This window comes from Gadus morhua, chromosome 9 (assembly GCF_902167405.1).
Source record: "Gadus morhua chromosome 9, gadMor3.0, whole genome shotgun sequence".
In the NCBI taxonomy this organism is placed as follows: domain Eukaryota; kingdom Metazoa; phylum Chordata; class Actinopteri; order Gadiformes; family Gadidae; genus Gadus; species Gadus morhua.
Window position 1 is genome coordinate 16,743,303 of NC_044056.1, and position 19,245 is coordinate 16,762,547.

General features: G+C 41.7%; 4 protein-coding genes across 17 annotated transcripts in view; 2 read left to right on the forward strand and 2 right to left on the reverse strand.

Annotated features, from left to right (window-relative positions):
- Nucleotides 1-364, forward strand: part of ppfibp2b (PPFIA binding protein 2b) — a 51,718-nt gene extending 51,354 nt beyond the window's left edge. For all 14 annotated transcript variants that reach the window (XM_030365337.1, XM_030365336.1, XM_030365339.1 and 11 more), the window contains one exon: nucleotides 1-364. This exon is cut by the window's left edge and continues 871 nt beyond it. The gene's annotated coding sequence lies outside the window, so the exon portion shown is untranslated.
- A 5,332-nt stretch (nucleotides 365-5,696) lies between these two features.
- rep15 (RAB15 effector protein) lies at nucleotides 5,697-8,059 on the forward strand. Its single transcript, XM_030366055.1, has 3 exons — nucleotides 5,697-5,914; nucleotides 6,112-6,515; nucleotides 6,828-8,059. Exons 2-3 carry the CDS (start codon nucleotides 6,189-6,191, stop codon nucleotides 7,368-7,370), a joined length of 870 nt encoding a protein of 289 aa, XP_030221915.1. The 5' UTR covers nucleotides 5,697-5,914; nucleotides 6,112-6,188; the 3' UTR covers nucleotides 7,371-8,059.
- A 139-nt stretch (nucleotides 8,060-8,198) lies between these two features.
- Nucleotides 8,199-13,494, reverse strand: poglut3 (protein O-glucosyltransferase 3). Its single transcript, XM_030366053.1, has 6 exons — nucleotides 13,178-13,494; nucleotides 12,323-12,520; nucleotides 11,492-11,775; nucleotides 10,735-10,951; nucleotides 10,021-10,217; nucleotides 8,199-9,906 (listed from the first exon to the last, which is right to left on the reverse strand). Exons 1-6 carry the CDS (start codon nucleotides 13,410-13,412, stop codon nucleotides 9,457-9,459), a joined length of 1,581 nt encoding a protein of 526 aa, XP_030221913.1. The 5' UTR covers nucleotides 13,413-13,494; the 3' UTR covers nucleotides 8,199-9,456.
- A 450-nt stretch (nucleotides 13,495-13,944) lies between these two features.
- cyb5r2 (cytochrome b5 reductase 2) lies at nucleotides 13,945-18,422 on the reverse strand. Its single transcript, XM_030366054.1, has 9 exons — nucleotides 18,263-18,422; nucleotides 17,864-18,016; nucleotides 17,492-17,564; nucleotides 17,116-17,222; nucleotides 16,756-16,885; nucleotides 16,531-16,614; nucleotides 16,243-16,328; nucleotides 15,249-15,348; nucleotides 13,945-14,415 (listed from the first exon to the last, which is right to left on the reverse strand). Exons 1-9 carry the CDS (start codon nucleotides 18,275-18,277, stop codon nucleotides 14,243-14,245), a joined length of 921 nt encoding a protein of 306 aa, XP_030221914.1. The 5' UTR covers nucleotides 18,278-18,422; the 3' UTR covers nucleotides 13,945-14,242.
- Between the last annotated feature and the right edge of the window lie 823 nt (nucleotides 18,423-19,245).

A 19,245-nucleotide genomic window follows, 5' to 3' on the forward strand; every position in this document is an offset into this window, starting at 1 on the left:
ATCTATTTTGTAATTGTGTGTGTAATTCAGCCACAGAGTTCATTTTAAACAAATGTATTGTCCAACTAGTTCTGTATTGTGGAACTAGGACACAGAGTTGAAGAAATGAGCCGCGTGCAATATTTGCATACTTTTTTAAGAGGGATTTTATTTAATATTTATGTGAGCACAAAATAAATGAGAGGAACAGATATATGACACAGTGTGTAAGCTGAAAACATTTATTTTGTACTTTGATTTTCATATTTGATTGTTATAGTATTTTTATAGGTAAAAAAATACTCCTTCAATAAAAGAGGCTGTCCTGTGGTAATGGTAGATGTAAATCAATAAATATATATCCTACCCCTTTGACTTAAATATATAAATGTGTTTTTTTCTCTATTCTGTATAGTGACAATTTACGTGAGCATATAGATTGACTTTAAGGTTCAAGGCTTCCCTAAATATATTTTCAGTAAGTGGCAATCATATAAAGTTTAGCATCGTATATTATGTCAGATCATCAGGTCAAAGTAAGTGATTTGTTATTTCGCCATATAATTATTTCTCCTTGTGATGAATAACTTGATGCCGGTAGTCTTCATCAAGTTATTCCGTTCACTTCCTTAAGAGAACATGAGAAGCAGGAACACGTGTGGCGTGCTGCTTTGTTAAACCACCTCATTCCAAGATGCCCCTGGCATGCAACCAGGGAACCCTGCATCAACTAACTCTGACTCCATTATCATCCATACCCTCTCTGGCTGCTCCCCCCTCGCCGCCACCCAACGCCATCACACAAGCCTCTCACATAAGACTGCTGTGCTTGGATTGAATAGGACTCCAATAAGGTAAACTAATGATACCTTGTTCTGGGTTGGAACAGGACTCCAATAAGGTAAACTAATGATACCTTGTTCTGGGTTTGAACAGGACTCCAATAAGGTAAACTAATGATACCTTGTTCTGGTTTTGCAGAGCATATGGCAGATGTGTCCTTCATTGGTGTTATCATTAATATTGAGAGATTGACAGGGTCATAATATTAAATTCAGAATGCACTCAGAATAACACATGTGTGTGTTGCAGATGGCGGGAACCCTTTTAGAAATAGAAGCCCTATCTAACAGCATCAATAACCTCACAGTAAGTGTCCCCTTCCTCTAAACACTCATTCACTTATTTACACATATGAAGACAGTTGGTACCTTGCATTTTGATGCATAGTAAATCAATACATACATCCATACATTCAATAAATATTGCTGATGTTTCATTGAAAACTTTAGTGTGGGAACTTTTTAGTTTTCATTTATTTTAATGTCAAATAGACATAAATAATAAGCAACTTATCTAAAGAATGTAGATGTGTTTTGCTTGATACAATATGAAAGAAAACAAATTCATAATTTCTACAGGACAGTGATAATTTAAGTATTTTTCGGGCTAATAATTTGCTTCTTAACCAGCTGTAGAATGAAACTCCCTCTCCGCCTCCCACAACCGATCTAACCCTTTGCCACTCCCATGATGCTTTGCTTCCAGTACCTGCTACAGCTAGACCAGACACGGGAGGAGCTGAGACACTCTCAAATGGCTCTAGTTTGAAGGGACTCCCACTACTGACTCGCTAAGGGCTGCCAACGGACACCAATACCTGTTTCCTGACGTTACCCCCACACCTGTGCCTGAAGCCACGTCCTCCAGCCACAGATCACCTCAGTTGAAAACTTTTAAAAAAATTATATTCTCTGCAGAAATGTTAATATCAAAGCGTTTGAATAGATTTAATGTTTACTTGTTCTTTCAAAAAGTGGCATTGGGATATGTTTCTCACAACAGCTCTTCCTTGCTTCCAAAAGCCCTAAGCGTTAACTTTCTATCCAAATCCTTCTATGTGTGTTTGGGCCATATCTATCAAATGAACAATAAAACCAATAAAAATAAAAATAAAATAAAAGGACCAATAAAAAACAACAGTGTTACCCCTTATGTTTTTTTCATGACGACCAATAAAAAACAACAGTGTTACACCTTATGTTTTTTTTCCTGAGGAACAATAAAAAACAACAGTGTTACCCCTTGTGTTTTTTTTCATGGCGACCAAAGAAAAACAACGGTGTTACCATCTATGTTTTATTTGATAAAAATCGACAGTGTTACCCCTTATGTTTATTTCATAATGGCCGATAAAAAACGACAGAGTTACCCATTATGTTTTTTTTCCTGACGACCAATAAAAAACAACAGTGTTACCCCTTGTGTTTTTTTTCATGACGACCAATAAAAAACAACAGTAATACCCCTTATGGTTTTTTTCATGGCGACCAAAGAAAAACAATGGTGTTGCCATCTATGTTTTATTTGATAAATATCGACAGTGTTACCCCTTATGTTTATTTCATGACGGCCGATAAAAACGACAGAGTTACCCCTTATGTTTTTTTTCATGACGACCAATAAAAAACAAGTTATTATTTTTTTTTCATGACGACCAATAAAAAACAACAGTGTTACCCCTTATGGTTTTTTTCATGACGACCAATAAAAAACAACAGTGCTACCCCTTATGTTTTTTTCATGAAGACCAATAAAAAACGACAGTGTCACCCCTCATGTTTCATTTGATAAAAACGACAGTGTTACCCCCTATGTTTTAATTGATAAAAACGACAGTGTTACCCCTTGTGTTTTTTTTCATGACGACCAAAGAAAAACAACAGTGTTACCCCTTATGTTTTTTTCATGACGACCAATAAAAAACGACAGTTTAACCCTTATGTTTCATTTGATAAAAACGACAGTTACCCCTCATGTTTCATTTGATAAAAACGACAGGGTTACCCCTTGTGTTTTTTTTCATGACGACCAAAGAAAAACAACAGTGTTACCTCGTATGTTTTTTTTCATGACGACCAATAAAAAACAACAGTGTCATCCCCTATGTTTTATTTGATAAATATCGACAGTGTTACCCCTTATATTTATTTCATGACGGCCGATAAAAAACGACAGTGTTACCCCTTATGGTTTTTTTCATGACGACCAATAAAAAACAACAGTGTTACCCCTTATGTTTTTTTCATGACGACCAATAAAAAACAACAGTGTTACCCCTTGTGTTTTTTTTCATGACGACCCATAAAAAAAAACAGTAATACCCCTTATGGTTTTTTTCATGACGACCAATAATAAACGACAGTGTTACCCCTTTTGTTTTTTTTCATGGCGACCAAAGAAAAACAACGGTGTTACCATCTATGTTTTATTTGATAAATATCGACAGTGTTACGTTTTTTTTCATGAAGACCAATAAAAAACGACAGTGTTACCCCTCATGTTTCATTTGATAAAAACGAAGGTGTTACCCCCTATGTTTTAATTGATAAATATCGACAGTGTTACCCCTTATGTTTTTTTCATGACGACCGATAAAAAACGACAATGTTACCCCTTATGTTTCATTTGATAAAAATGACAGTGTTACCCCTCATGTTTCATTTGATAAAAACGACAGTGTTACCCCTTGTGTTTTTTTTCATGACGACCAAAGAAAAACAACAGTGTCACCCCCTATGTTTTATTTGATAAAAATCGACAGTGTAACCCCTTATATTTATTTCATGACGGCCGATAAAAATCGACAGTGTAACCCCTTATATTTATTTCATGACGGACGATAAAAAACGACAGTGTTACCCCTTATGTTTTTTTTCATGAAGACCAATAAAAAACGACAGTGCCACCCCTCATGTTTCATTTGATAAAAACGACAGTGTTACCCCTTGTTTTTTTTCATGACGACCAATAAAAAACGACAGTGTTACCCCCTATGTTTTTTTTCATGACGACCAATAAAAAACGAAAGTGTTACCCCTTATGTTTTTTTTCATGATGACCAAAGAAAAACAACAGTGTTAACCCCCTATGTTTTAATTGATAAATATCGTCAGTGTTACCCCTTATGTTTATTTCATGACGGCTGATGAAAAACGACAGTTACCCCTCATGTTTTTTCCATGTTGACCAATAAAATATGACAGTGCTACCCCTGTCTACGTTTTTGCAGGGATCCGAACCTGCGCTGTTGAGATTGTTAACCTCCTAACTTATCAATGCACCATCAAGACACCGAATAAAGTCAACACAATGGTTATACTGGACTTTATAATTTGCATGAAATAGAGATAAGAGTCTTCCAACAGAGGACTTCAACCGGACTTGAACCCAGTATGTCTGTAGTTATGTACGACAATGGAGACCAATAAAAAACGACAGTGTCACCCCTCATGTTTCATTTGATAAAAACGACAGTGTTACCCCCTATGTTTTAATTCATAAATATCGACAGTGTTACCCCTCATGTTTCATTTGATAAAAACAACAGTGTTACCCCTTATGTTTTTTTTCATGAAGACCAATAAAAAACGACAGTGTTACCCCTTGTGTTTTTTTTCATGACGACCAAAGAAAAACAACAGTGTTTAAACCCCTATGTTTTATTTGATAAATATCGTCAGTGTTACCCCTTATGTTTATTTCATGACGGCTGATAAAAAACGACAGTTACCCCTCATGTTTTTTCCATGTTGACCAATAAAAAATGACAGTGCTACCCCTGTCTACGTTTTTGCAGGGATCCGAACCTGAGCTGTTTAGAGTGTTAACCTCCTTATGTTTTTTTTCATGACGACCAATAAAAAACGACAGTGTTACCCCTTGTGCTTTTTTTCATGACGACCAAAGAAAAACAACAGTGTTACCCCCTAGGCTTTTTTTCATGACGACCGACATAAAGCGACAGTGTTACCCCTTATATTACATTATGAAAATGAAGGCTTTCTTTTATTGTCACTTTCCTTCGTAAACCTTTAGAAATAACCTCCTGAATCCTTGTTATAACACTGTGTATGATCACGGACCGCAACAGCTTGTCGACATGTTGTTAGTGTGTGAAATTCAGCACAGTATCTCGAGTTGACTCTAATTTCCACATTGTTTACTTGTTGCTAACGTTTGTGAATAACAGTGGCTAGTTGGCAGAACTCTTTTTACACACCAGTAGAGTGTTTATCAGGAGCGGAGCCCTGAATGTGACGTCACCAGTCATCTCGTCTCTGTAAACAATGGATGTTGCACAGCATTTATTATGACGTCATTATATAGACTCTCTCTCAGCACCCCCCCCTCGGACTGACTTCCAGCGTCCCTGAGAGGAAGTGAAAGTATAATTAAATCAAAAAACAACGATGAAACACAGCCAAAGGCACAAATTCTTGTGCTGTTTTGTCAAACATTAGGACCTATAACTATAGAATACACTACAGGCCAAGCACTCTAGATGGACATGGCTCCAGGACATCATTACCAGTTGACACTGTTTGACACAGTGTCATCTCTGTGTCCCCAAACCCCAATGTGAAGATTACTTCGGAACCTGTTGGGGTGTTCCCTGAACAGTATTGATAGAAGCCACCGCCTCTCCCCTGCCATGACCTCATTAAGTAAACTTCATTGGCTTCCGGCCCCAAGATCTACCAGTGCGCCTTCTGTCCTCAAAACGAAACATTTGCGTTGTTTACTCACTAATTAACCCTCCCCCGCCCTCCTCCTCAACCCCCCGGCTAAGCCCTCCCGAGATGCTGTCACTCAAACCCAACAGGTAAGTTGAGTCTTCTGTTGACATAATTAAATACCTGCCTCATAAGCTGCGCCAGTGCTAACAAGGAGTCACCCTCGTAGAATCACTCTGCTGCTGGCTAGGGGTCTTCTCTTTTATTTTACTAAACCCGCCTGCCTTGCCTGCCACCTTTGACACCCAAGTGGACCAGTGAAGCGTCAGGTTGGGCTCACCTGGCTGTGCGTCTCAGCAGGGCCGCTGGAGAGAAGAGGAGGCAGAGCACTACTGGACCCCACAGACACTAGCATCCCGGTGAGTGCTTCTCTCTGCTAGCTCCTTGTTATAGTGTGTTATAGTTTGGTGGAGGTGGTTGTAGTCACTTCACTGCTTACATTTTACAATTGAAATGCACTTGCAGAAATACCAATAATAATGATTGTCCTTATGGTGGGCGCCATATGGTGAGCAATAACGGTGTGATTATTAATTATTGTTTGTGGTGCCTTCAGTGCATTCGAGAAACCAACATCGGACCAGACGCCTGTCCTCCACCTCAACTCACCCACAGACACACCGACCAGCCACCATGGAAGTGAGCAGCAATGGCAGCAACGGCAGCAGCAGCAGCAGCAGCAGCATTAAGCCCCTGGCCAACCCCTTTGTGAACAGCAAGTTGTTGTCGTCCTTCCGAGCCTCTCTCCAGAAGAGGCCCCCCCCGGACACCAGCAGCACTGAGGGGTCCCCCAAGCCCAACATCTTCGCCACCCTGTGGCGACCCAACCTCACCAACACCGATGACTTCATCCCCCTCTACAGCGACTGTATTGCAAAGGCTTGCTCCAGGACCCAGGAGTACCTGCTCTTCAAAGACCCAGAGGACAAGTTCCACCCCACTCCCGAGGTGCTCACTCAGGTAACGAAATAGAAGAACACACCAAATAGGATAAATGCCAATACTGACAAATGCAATATGCTTTCAATCCCTTCATTTTATCATGTTTACTTTGAACAATGGTAGCATATAACCAAAACTTCTCCCTGGTGAACAGCTACCTACATATATGTAGCTACTTCCAAGATATTTGCTAAATTATGCATTTATATGACGGAGCTGCTGAAAAAATGCATTTGTCCTCGTTACTTGTAGGCCTACTAACAAAAATGTTACCAAAATCCATTGTCCTCACGTCCCTTAGAAGTTAATTTTGACAGTTAATATTTGCAGATCTTCCTCATGACCTACATCGGTCAGAGCCTCAGCCTGAACATGACGGACCACTTCAACTGCACCGTGATGACCCCTGAGCAGCGCATCCTGCTGGGGGCCGACTGGGTGTGGGCCGTCCTGGAGAGGCCCACCAAGAACCCTCGCATTCAGATCGCCGTCAGGGTGCTGCACCTGCCCGACAGGGAGGGCATCGCGGAGGATTACCCTCCAGAGGGGCGCACCGAGTCCCTGCAGATGGCCCAGCAGGAGTCCAGCAACAAGACGGTGTGCGAGAGGATGGTGGACTTCTGCGCGTCCATCGGTAAGGACTGCTACGCGCTCTTCCTGTTCATGGGACGGAAGAACGACACGGGGAAGATCTACGGCGTGCTCAGCAACAACTTCCAGGCCGCCGTCGGGAAGGTTGATAAGATCGACCGGGATCTGATTGAGAACTTCTTTAAAGGCTCCCGGTACCTACACACCCCTACGGGGATGTTGCAGACCATTACCACCAAGAAGGACGAGGAGCCGCTCACGGTGCTAATCAAATTCAACTGAGCAGCTGTGGAAAGTTCTTTCATAGCCGTGTTCAAATGAGGGGGACATGATAGCAGAGAGGTGGTTCAAAACTCTGACCATCATTGGAATTAGCGTTACATGAAGTTAAGTTGCAACACCTTTCCTAAGTTAAATTGGCTACTATACCACTGCAGCACACATTTTTTTGGAATAGCCTATAATTGTCATTTTCAATCTTCCAGATACCAATTTGCCTATTGTTTACATCAATAAAAATAATATAAATGAATGCAAACATTGAAAGAGATATTAAGGGTAACATGTTTGACTATATATGTTTTTTGTCTTTAATTATCTCCCTTCTATTTTGTGTCTTCTTAGGCTACATCATAATTTAAAGGTAGTCCTTACATAACTATGTCTAAAGCACTTTTACTAATGTTTAAAATTTATAGGCAAGGTGACGGTGTTCATGCTTTAGACCACAGATTGAATTGAAAATTGAAATCACTAATAAAATGAATGAAATCCCAAGAACGGTTAAACTAGGCTGCAGAAACTTGCTTTCTCAAAACGTTTTTGAGATGGATTTATTGTATATTTATTATTACGCTTTTCCCTGATCAAAGATTGTTTTGTTTGAAACAACCGGATACTTGGATGTTTTAATAGCATGCTCTATTTTAAAGTTACATGGGACAACGCTTATAAATGGCAACGAACAAAAAGCCAGTGGCCAGGACTTTATTAAAAACACATAGGGCCTACTGAATATCAAGTATAAAAAGAGATTAGATCTGCAAATAAATATTGTGAATGTAATGTTAGACAAATCACAAGAAACCAGCAGATTTTCCGTACCAAAAATTGCAATCAAGCCAACATTTTATTTAGAGACAGTTTGAAAATAATAGCATTTTGTCCTACAAAGTTAAAGTACCAGTTGATACGACAGGTACGGCAAACTCTCCCAAGTTATTCCCATCGACGTATTAAAGAAGGTTATTCCGCGGCAGTTTAATGAGAATTGCCTCCCAAACGTGAGATGTATTTTAGGGTTTCCATGGAGACCACCATCCACCATCCACCTGGGTCTGGAGAGCCAACAACCTGCTATACTCTTTTTCAATGGCATGATTATATTACGTTTCCATGGAAATATCCATTCGATGTTATATCCTACAATGCATGCAAATAAAAGTTCCTCGCCTGAAGCTATATTTCTCCAGAGCTGATAATCAACAGCCCTCTTCGCTTCGTCACGAGACAACTATGATCCGGTAAAGGGGGTATAGTGGTTTTATGTTGAAGGAGTAGTTCTTTAAAATACCATTGGTTGCCATGATAATGTAGTGAGGCACACACAAACATTTAATTAAAACAGACTCGGGGAATTAATTATTCCCTAAGTCTGAAACTTGGACAAACACACTCCAATGAACATAAAAACCTTCACTGTTGGGTCAAGTCATTGAAGTTTTTGAACCCCTGAACTCAAACATTTCAATGGGCCTTAGTTTCTTTCGCATTTGCCCTTTTCCCACCTGTGCATTTAAATTAAGATGCTTCTTGTTCTAGTGATGCAGCGGTAGCCATCTTTGTTGTGGTTGAAATTACCTCCATTGAACCAACCTGGTATTTATCCCACCTCATTAGTAGATAAACGGTTGTGATTGGTCACTCTATCTCCTCCCGGGCAGAAATCCTTTTGTATGGGAGGGGAGCCAGACCTTATCTGCCGAGCAGATGAAACATGAGCTTGCAAGACTCCTCTGGTTCCCAGAGGCTAGTTGTAAGTATGCATGCTTGGATATAGCGGAGCTGTAGCGTACAATTTGTGGGGGTCTGAGAGGGGGGGTGGTTTGGGGTTATTCAGCAGCGGTTGTTGTGCAGAGGTTTGAGAATCCGTGTGTTCCTCCACATCAGACCGAATCAAGCTGGCCCCGACCCCGAGCAGGTCTATAACAAGGCCATCACATTGGTGTCTCCACGAGTTACTGTCCAGTTACATGTAATTATGACGACAACAAAATGTGGTAGAAAGGTTTCAACATCAGAGCTTTGAATACGGACATTATTATTATTATTATTATTATTACTACAAAAGGGCGGGAGACTATTTCTGCTACAGCTCTACTTTGGCCATGGTGGGTCGGTCCTCCACCACCTTCTTCCTCTCACATGTGCAAGCAGCAGCGGCGAGGTCCTCAGTCATGGCTACCAGCTCCATGTCCGGGTGGAGTGTGGGTCTACTGGTCTGGCGCTTGGAGTACATCTCCAGCACTTTGTAATAATAACAGTACAGCCGGTTGGGCTGCAGCAGCTGGCGGACTGCAGCCTGGCCCTGCCTTGCTATCTCCTTCACTTCTGCGTCGTTGCTTTTAGCCCATTTGATTTTCTCCACCAGGTCGGAAAGGTCTCTCTGCACAGGGACGTAGTGCACGCCCGGTCGCAGGTGGACGTAGAAGTGCTCGTAGTACGGAGATCTCTGTTTGAGCACCAGACTGTTGCCCAGCATCAGGTAAGGAAACCTGTACGCGGCCACCGTTCCGTCAACGTTCACCTGGTACTTGTACTGGAAGGAGACGAGAGTTAGTGACGGGACAGCCCTGTCTTCGATATTATCTACGTGCTGCCATCTCCACAGAGGAAAGCCTTATCAAAAGATTCAAACGTAATATTCCCTCACCTTGAAGAAGTCAAAGAATCCAACAAGCGGTGCTTTTCCAATCTCCTTCTCCCGATCCCTGAAGAAGAACCAGCCAGTGATCCCGGCGTCCAGCAGCTCCGGGTGTTCCTTGGACAGGGAGGCCAGGTAGAGCCGCTCCTCACGGCTGTCCCGACCGCGGAAGAAAGCCTGCTCCGTTTTGTTCCCCCAGGGAGGCCCTGCAGGACGGCCCGACACCGTGGAAGGAGGAGCAGAGGAACGTTACCAGAGGGGAGAGGAGGGGCCCGAATAGAAACCAAAGAACTAAACTGTATCAACTGGTGCTTGTGGAGGGTGAGATACAAACAGAAAGACAGGATGACCAATTTATGTACAGGCTATATCATTATTTTATATATTTTTTTCAATGAGATGAATAGGTGTTATTTTATATTTCTGAATCCACTTTCTTCATCAGCTATGTCTCTAAAAAGAACGGTGTATTCTGTTTTTACATGCTACAGTCGCTGACTGTAATAACATTTCTCCACCATGTTCTAGAGACCAATCTAAGCAGCCATGGAGAAATGTCATTTGATTACTTAATAGCACTAGAACAGTCCGCACTAAGCAAATCAGGCTTTTGTGGTTACAATCTAGGAGGGAACTCATGGAAGTGAGTTCATTTGAATAAAGACGTCCCACCCAGCAAACCCAAAAAGGGAAGTCACCAGTGTCCCATGGCGTGGGGCTCACCTGTGTTGCCCTGAACTGACAGCAGGTCGTTGGTCACGCCTCGCATGGCCTCCAGGGTGGAGTGGGTGACGTCGTACGTGGGCAGCACTATGTCCCGGGTGTCCTCTGAGCCACACCAGGAGAGGATGGGAACCGGCCCGGGATCGGCACCAACTGCCCTCTTTTCCATCGGCCAGTCTCCAACGTTGATGTAGAACTCCACGTCAGGTAAACGCACCTTCAGAATAAAATTAAATCAGGAGATACCGTGAAATGGGACAGCTCACCTGAACTGCTTTCATTAGTATGTTCCATTTGATAGTCTACCCTCAAAGAGTTTCAGTTATCGGACTTTAGATTGATTGTCTAAAGTCTGACAGCAGGCTAGCTCAAACCTGGGGGAATTGGGAGCTTCATACTTTCATATAGCAAATTCGGCCAGCACTAGTAAACCTTTCCCGTAGCAGGTGGGAAAAGAAAGCATTCTGGCCGGACACCATTATTCTGAGAAAAAGTGTCGATAAAGGTTTCAAATCATCACTGTTTAGACCTGACACCGTGGAAGTAAACTTGATAAAAATCCCCTTTTGAAAGCTTCACAAACTCTGCCCAATGGGATACAAGGCGTAACTCCGCCCACACGCCCCTATTGGGTGTCTGACCAAAGCTCTGTGCTGCCGCCTTCAACTAGTCCTGCTACACATCAGTAGGCGTGTTGGTCCCAAGATGAACCTGCGGCATGGATAAAGAGCACCACGCCAGAGGGGCTCCTACCTACCTTCCTGGCCAGCGAGAGCAGGATCTCGTCGGAGAACATCTTGAAGTCGGTGTACTTCCCGAGGGAGCGGCGGTACACCCGGTTCCCCAGGACGGCGTAGTGGATGAGCCCCCCTCTGTGGGAGAACCTGCGGGGGACCTCCTGACGCAGGTAGCCCAGGTCGACGGCGGGGAAGGAGGACAGGTCCCTCACGATCTGAGGATCCGAGACGGGGCATTGCATGACGCCCTCCCAGACGGGGGCGTCCACCTCGGGGCAGTCGCAGTATTCATGATATACAGGTCCTTAAAGTACAGTTAGGAGTCACCGATCCAATTCATACACTAGGGCCCAATCCCATTTCTACCCCTTCCCCCGTCCCCTTACCCCTTCAACACAAGGGGGAGGGGGAAGGGGAAGGGGGAAGGGGTAGAAATGGGATTGGGCCTAGAATACACGTGTCATGCTCCGATCCAGGGGACATGGTCGTTGGCTACTTATGGGACCACTATCCAAAAAAGAAATGTATATTTTATTATTATATTTCGATGAACACATGTTGTGTTGGTGTCCACAAAACCAATGGGCCGTCTGTGCTCATAAAATGAGCTGTAGGTATGATTTGAGCGTTGAGAGGAAGATTTTAAAATGAAACAACCTAAAGAACGCCCCCTCCCTACCTGCCACCAAATGATCACCTCGAAACAGATCATCTAATTCACTAACGGATGGAAGGATTGCGAGGCTATTGATTTTTTCTTTTCTTTTTTACAAATGAGACTCAAACCATACCACTTCAATCTCCTACAGCACCTTTAATAAGAAAGGCCCCAAGCACCAGGCAGGCCTCACCTTGCAGAAGATACGGTGACTTGGCCACCGGAGCGCTGCGGTGGAGGACTTGGATGCTGAGGCCCTTCACTGAGGTGCCGTACAGCCTGTACCGCACCAGGAAGGTGCCATCGTCCCTGTCCAGGGGCGGCGGGACGTGGATGCGGACATGATCTTTAGGGTGCAGCGGGCTGATCTTCACTGTGAAAGTGTCTTTCCCTAGAAGAACGATTAACACATACAATTATATTGCCTTTCTGTAATCCTACTACTGTTGCATAAGTCAACATCCATTTGAACTTGCTTTAACATGCTCTGACGGCAAGAAGATCATTATAAACGCATGTATGTAGAACTTGATATTGATGCATAAATCTCATTCACACAGAAAGAAAAGGGCACATCTAGGCTAATAATGAGTCTGTTCGTGTACATTTACAGTATGTAGGACAAACCAAAATAGTGCATAATGGTTTTTGCTTAAAGACCTGTATGATATCATGTATCTAGTGCTGTCATTCATCATTACGCATTGTCTTTGTCCTGATGGCAGTATGTATAACAAACCGACTAAAATTAAGGAAGTAAGACAGAGTGGAAGTTTCCCTCAGGATTTGCAAACCCAACAGTAACCAGTTTGATAGCCTTCTATTCTGCTTGTCATTGTCAATTGATAATATAATGTAAATAAGTGTACTATTGTATTTTTAAATACGTTAGCTGTGAGAATTAAATTACACGTGCAGGCAATGCCATCGGAACAAATAGTGTTTTCAGAAAGTCGACGATACTGATAGATTGACAACAGTGCAACATTGTTTGTCTGGCTCCAGATAACGGGAGATGACATCTCTCATTTATATTGTTTTTGTTTACCTGGGGAGCTGGTGAAGTTTTCTCCTTTTGACGTTGCTGCTTGAATAAAGAAGTATCGAACTGGCAACACTGCGTTGGGTTCGAGTCCTGGGCCCCATATGTGAGAACTTTCTGTACAGATTTCGGATGTTTTGCAAACAGGAATTATCCAAGTGTACACAATCAAAACAAGGTAACAACGAAGTGAAGTATTTTTTAACAATTCGAAAAGACCGCCTGTAAGTTTGCGTAACATATTTCTTAAAAGTCAGTCACTAAAACACTCATGCATCATCAAAGAACTTCGCAAGGGTCTGTCGAGATTTCATAGAAACCGGTGAGAAACGCCCATGCGGAAACGAATAAGCCAAAATGGTGATCTGTGATAGGACAGTTCCCCATTTGGGGAGGATCCATAATGTGGCCAACATCAATAGCATCCGGAGTCGCTTGGCATATTAACTTATGATTGGCTTAAGACATTGACAATTTCTTTGTCAATGTCATAAATCAATACCTAAGAGGGAATAGATCATTATGTCCGTTACAAGGAGGTTATACGATTTTGGAGGGATCAAGATTTACTAGATTTGGTTGTATAATAAACATTTTGTTGCTTCAAAATGTCTACTGTTTTATGTTGGTTTTATAGTTGTTCCGCTTTCCGTAAGTGTCCCCCCAACCTGTGCCTTCATGTATTGTTGTTAACAACAGATCCCTTAACCTAACTGGCTTATCATCTTCTTTTTCGGTCGAACAGGTTCCTTCAAATTAATGATCCACCCTAGCTTTTTGCAATTGTTTTTTAATTTTTATTCAAAGGCTCATATATACAGCATTTTCTCAATCACTTCATAGTCCATGACAGTTGGTATGGGTCATAATGTTGACTACAAAAATGAAAAACATGAACAGCAAAAGACTCCACCATTGATGGTCACTCATTCACAAGTACTTCACAATCCTCAGGTGTTTGCATTAAGTCCTTCCCTTTAGATGACACAGGCCTAAGTCCCAGCCGTGTCCTTCACTGTCAACACTGTTAGCCACGATGAAGGGTAGCCCTGGGCCACATCATAGACTACTCTAATATGCAAAGATGTTGTCTGTTTTGTAGCCCAGTTTCTCCAGATTGGGCAGACAGGCGTACTGAATCATGGGGGGTGGGCCGCACAGGACGATGAGAACATCGCTGGATGCAGGCGGGAAGTGCTCTTTGATCATGTCACTTGTCACAAATCCTGAACTGTAGCTCCAGTCTGGAGGACAAGACATGAAGAAGAGAACATTAATTAAAGTGATGCGACCCCACATTTAAACAATATTTAGATATGCATTAAAGGGCTCTGCCTCCACCCTACTAGAAACGAATTTTCAATTGATTACAATTTAAATCAAATGAAGGCTAAACACATATAATGATTTTGGTTGACCTTGCTTGCTTTCATACACTTTTACATCCATATTCAGAAATACTACTTTTTGTGCCATGCAGCAAGATAATGTTTTGCTGAAGTAAATAGAACATTTTCGTTTTTTTTGTATTCTGAATGTGTGTCAACTAGTACAAAAACAAGTAACAACTTTCAGGGCAAACAAAAATAACCTTAACCGTGAATAACAATTACCATCTAATGTGCATGTTGATTGGGCCATTAATGATCACACACAATGTTTTTGAAGTTTAAACTGCTTCTCATGATGTAATACTTGATGCAAGTATTTGCTTTAAGGATTATAAAAAGAATGTGAGCCAACGACACAGCTGTAGTTACACCCTGTTTTAGAGCCTAACATGGCTTCCTAGCCTTCGTTGTTTTCTTTACCAGCCCCACCCTCCAAATGCAATTCTATTTAATATTAGGCATATTTCATTGCCATTAGGTCATACTTTTTTGAAGAGATTTTGAATATGGAGGTATAATGATAAATAGTTACACTCTGCATGTACAGCACCAAGTTAAACATTTAGTTTACTTACGTATACGTTTGCAATTAATTGTGGATCTGTTTTCAGCAGTTGTATAAATTGATTTTATGTGCTGCATATGAGGTTTGGTCTCATATGAGGTTTTATCAGACACCAACTTACCTTTTGGAGGTTTATCCAAAGTAAACCATAGTTCCAGTGTATCCGGGTGGTTAGCCTTCACCTCTGCCAACTCTTCTCTTAGTAGAATATCTTTCTCAGTCTAAAGAGGAAAACATTTAAATATTGTTTGTGCCATTATTGCAGAGTCTATATCATAGTCATATAAGGATTTACAAAAAACAAGCCCAGGTCACGTTGACAATAAATTGCATTATTTCGGAGGAAATGACGCCTCCTGCAGCTCCTGCTGTATTAGACAAGGTCTGAAGCTTTTCTATTTTGCAAGGGAGTGTTTGGCAGGCGAAACAGCGAAGAAAGTCGGTCATAACAGTGGCAGTTGGAGTGGCAGTTGGAGTGGCTGACATTTTTAGTGTGTCAGTGAGTAGGAAACATGGGTATGTGAAGGATTGTATATGTATGGATTTAGAGGAAATATATTGGTACGTTGTGTGCATCTATGTGTACTGGTATGGTGTACAGATATGCAAGTGTTTGTGTGTACGGTTGTGTGTAAGTGTATTGGTATGGAGTACAGAAATGCAAGTGTTGTACGCTTCTGTGTATCTATGTGTATCTGTATGGTGTACAGATACGCAAGTGTTGATACATAGATTTGTTATCATGAAAATGAGAAATGAGTCTGAAGGAAACAGGTAGTTTTGAGTTTGAGATTTGATTTTGATTTCTGACCTGTTAATATTGTTTAAAGAAGTGGGGTGGGATTGAACACGTTTTTACTTCTTCCCACCCCTTTTCAAATATGTTGGAGCATTTTTTTATATAGAGTGCTTGGCGGCATTATCAGTGCAGGAGTCACTAGGGCTGACTCCTGTTGATGCATTATTATTGTTGTTTTGTTGTTGCATATTTGAAATAAATCATTCATTCATTCATAACAGTATACGACTGTTGTTTGGTACTTCCTTTTCCTCATTACTGCATAATCCACTTTGTTTCAGTTGAAATCGAAAAAAAACCATTTGTAGATTCTGACCTGGTTAGCAAATATGAGATAACATTTTGTGTCGTCCATATGGTCTGCTGCGATGCTGCGAATCAGCTGCAACATTGGAGTGATACCTGTGAGAAGAATATAATCACTTTCATTTGTAACATTTTCTACCGTTACATACCGTGTTATAATTTCTTTGTTCACAAAACCAATGGTATCAATTGTATTTGCTTGACTACAGCCACAGTAGTCAGTTTTGGGAATGCAACAAAGCCTATTATTACTAGAATACCCCCATGACGTTTATTTACAAGAGAAAAGTACATGTACCTGTTCCACCAGCTATCATGGCAATATGTTTGAACGTCTTAATCTTTGGTTCAGACTTCTTGTCAGGGCGGATGGAGAATTTACCTACAGATGTGGAGGATTTAATCACAAAGCAATTGCAATAAACAAAGCATGCAACACAAATCCTAGAATACACATACACTGTCATCTGCTGGCCACAATATGGTACTGTCTAGTACGGTCTCCTTTGCACACATAACATACCATTCCCATTGTACACTAGCAAGCCACTAGGTCCTCGGAAATCGATGGCGTCCCCCACAGCCATGTCGTCCAGGTACTGCGACATCTTCCCGCCTGCGGGGAAGGATGGGTGGGAGTCCTTGTAGTAAACCTAGACAATGACACGTTCCGCACATATGCTATCAATCCAATTTGCCAACGTGAGCCTTTTCTCCTTGTAAGACCCTATATCCTGATCATACAACCTTTAAAAGTTGTTCATTTGTAAAAGGATGCAATATAAATAGTTTCTCAAAGATGCTGTTCTAATTTTAATATAACATTGTCCTAAGACTAAACAGTGTTTGTTTTTCATTGTGCAATAATGACGTGAGGACATACCTTGACTACGAGGTCCACGTATCCCTGGTGCTCGTCGCTGGTGACCGGGGTGTACGCCCTCACAGTCAGACTGCCGTTGACTTTGGCGGAGAGGTACACGTGCTGACCTGGGCAACGAAGAGGTGAGAGGGAAGAGACCGCCGTCACCGCCTTGTATATCAATGTGGTACAAGTATGGACTAGTAGGGACCATAGAGAAGTCCCACAATAGTGTCCTTTGATAAATCACTTGGCACAAAGTATCTATAATGACGGCTCGATCATATCGAAAAGGCTGAGAAAGATAGAAAAGCCTTATGTACCAGTTACTGAGTTGTCTAACTTTGGTTAAACTCAGTGAGTGAAGATGCAAGAGAGATATAGCCAGTACTCATACCTATTGGCAGTCCCAGGATATGGGTTGGAGACGGCAAACCAAATCTAAACTTCTTGGTGTCATGACTAATTTCCTGAAACATGACAAAGTAAGTAAGGATGAATGTTCAAATGTTAAAAAAAAAAAGAAGTAATTTCTGATAGAGATAGTTCCCTGGCCCAGTTTGTGGCTTGGAGACCAATGTGTTCCCAAAATAAAAGCTTGTAATCGTATGTGGCCTAGTCAATAGTGATAATCCAAAGTAAGTTATTCAAAGTTTCACTTTCCCTTTCATGAAGTATGACCACAGCTGCCCTAACCCTCTTCTGCACACATTTGTTCAGCAGGCATGACACAGCCAATCTTTTATGTTTGCATGTGTTTCCAATGTACCTCTTTATCAATAAGACGGAGTGGATATTTGATGGTGGCATCCTGCAAAGTCACCAGCAGCTTCCTTTTCTTCTGGGTTCCTCCTGAGCCTCTGAAGAGGAGGTACAGCACTGACACTGCCACCAAGCTCAGGGCCGCTATCACAGGGAGGGTCTGTCAAATAACAGCAAAACACCTGTTTAAAGAAGTCTTTAAGTTGCATATACAATTTTGATTGCAAGTATATTTGTTAAATTATTCCAGATCAAGTATGATATGCATACATTTCAGCTTAAAATAAGCAGGTCAATCCTGTGGCACGCACTGGACCAATCTAGTTCAATAGTTGTTAATTACTTATGCAGGCTAAATAATGGACAACATATCCTCAAATGTAACAACATTGGAATGAATGCTTACCAGAATCTGATCCATAGCTGTTTAGATTATGTAAAAGTGCAACCTGTATTTTACTCTTACTGGACTTATCAGAGTACAGAGTATGAAGGAGCAGTTTTCCGGTTGCACTTTGAAATCAGCTCCCTCCCTCACTCCCTCTCCCTCACGTACACATGGGCCTCAGGGGGCGAGGCTTGAAACAAAGGTCAGTAACGGAAGGTTGAAGGCACCAATAGGAAGAGGGATCTGATATTCCACACACAAGGGGGAGTGTACGGAATGCTGTCACACCACTGAGAGAGAGAGAAGGAGGAGGTGGCAGGAGGACAGTGGGCGGGACCCACAGTCCTAGATCTGCTCTACATAATAGTCATATACTGTGTTACTGTATAACCCTCTGTTTACCAGGCAGAGAAATGGTAATACATTACTACAGTGATTTTATTCAAACAAATATTCAGAAAATCAGGTATCATTTATTCTGAAAATAAATACACATAAACATACTTATGTTTGTAAGAGTTTGGATCTGACTGAGTTAAATGACAATTAAACATATCTTTTCACAACAGCAATAAGACAAGGAATAGCAGTGGTGAAGGTTTTGGATGTACTAGAAAGAATAGTAAAGAATAATAACTAGAAAGTAAATGTCGTTGACACTAGGGCCAAAGACATGTTGCTCATCGACCCATGGAATTAGGCTTTTGTTCTTTGTGACCTCAGTGTAATAGATGACAAGGTGTGTGTGTGTGTGTGTGTGTGTGTGTGTGTGTGTGTGTGTGTGTGTGTGTGTGTGTGTGTGTGTGTGTGTGTGTGTGTGTGTGTGTGTGTGTCCAACCGTGTGTCTATCATGAAATGTTGGTAGTAGGCCTATATGAAAATGAACACCGCTACCTGCCAAGAAAAGTTTAGCGCCATCCGGTGGAAAAGAGTAGCGGGTAGTCCTTTAAACTGGTAGGGTAAAGCCTTGTGAGACCATCCTGATATTTTTTCATGGTAAA

Bases quoted from the DNA above. Each gene is read 5' to 3' on its own strand.
- poglut3 (XM_030366053.1), bottom strand. From the start codon at position 13,412: ATGTTACGCAAACTTACAGGCGGTCTTTTCGAATTGTTAAAAAATACT. The intron at 12,521-13,177 runs GTAAACAAAAAC...TCGTTCTTCTAG, and splicing joins AAACTTCACCAGCTCCCCAG to GGAAAGACACTTTCACAGTG. The intron at 11,776-12,322 runs GTGAGGCCTGCC...CTGTACTTTAAG, and splicing joins GTCACCGTATCTTCTGCAAG to GACCTGTATATCATGAATAC.
- rep15 (XM_030366055.1), top strand. From the start codon at position 6,189: ATGGAAGTGAGCAGCAATGGCAGCAACGGCAGCAGCAGCAGCAGCAGC. The intron at 6,516-6,827 runs GTAACGAAATAG...TAATATTTGCAG, and splicing joins CTCCCGAGGTGCTCACTCAG to ATCTTCCTCATGACCTACAT.
- cyb5r2 (XM_030366054.1), bottom strand. The intron at 16,329-16,530 runs GTACATGTACTT...TTCTTCTCACAG, and splicing joins CATGATAGCTGGTGGAACAG to GTATCACTCCAATGTTGCAG. The intron at 14,416-15,248 runs GTAAGTTGGTGT...CTTGTCCTCCAG, and splicing joins TTTGGATAAACCTCCAAAAG to ACTGGAGCTACAGTTCAGGA.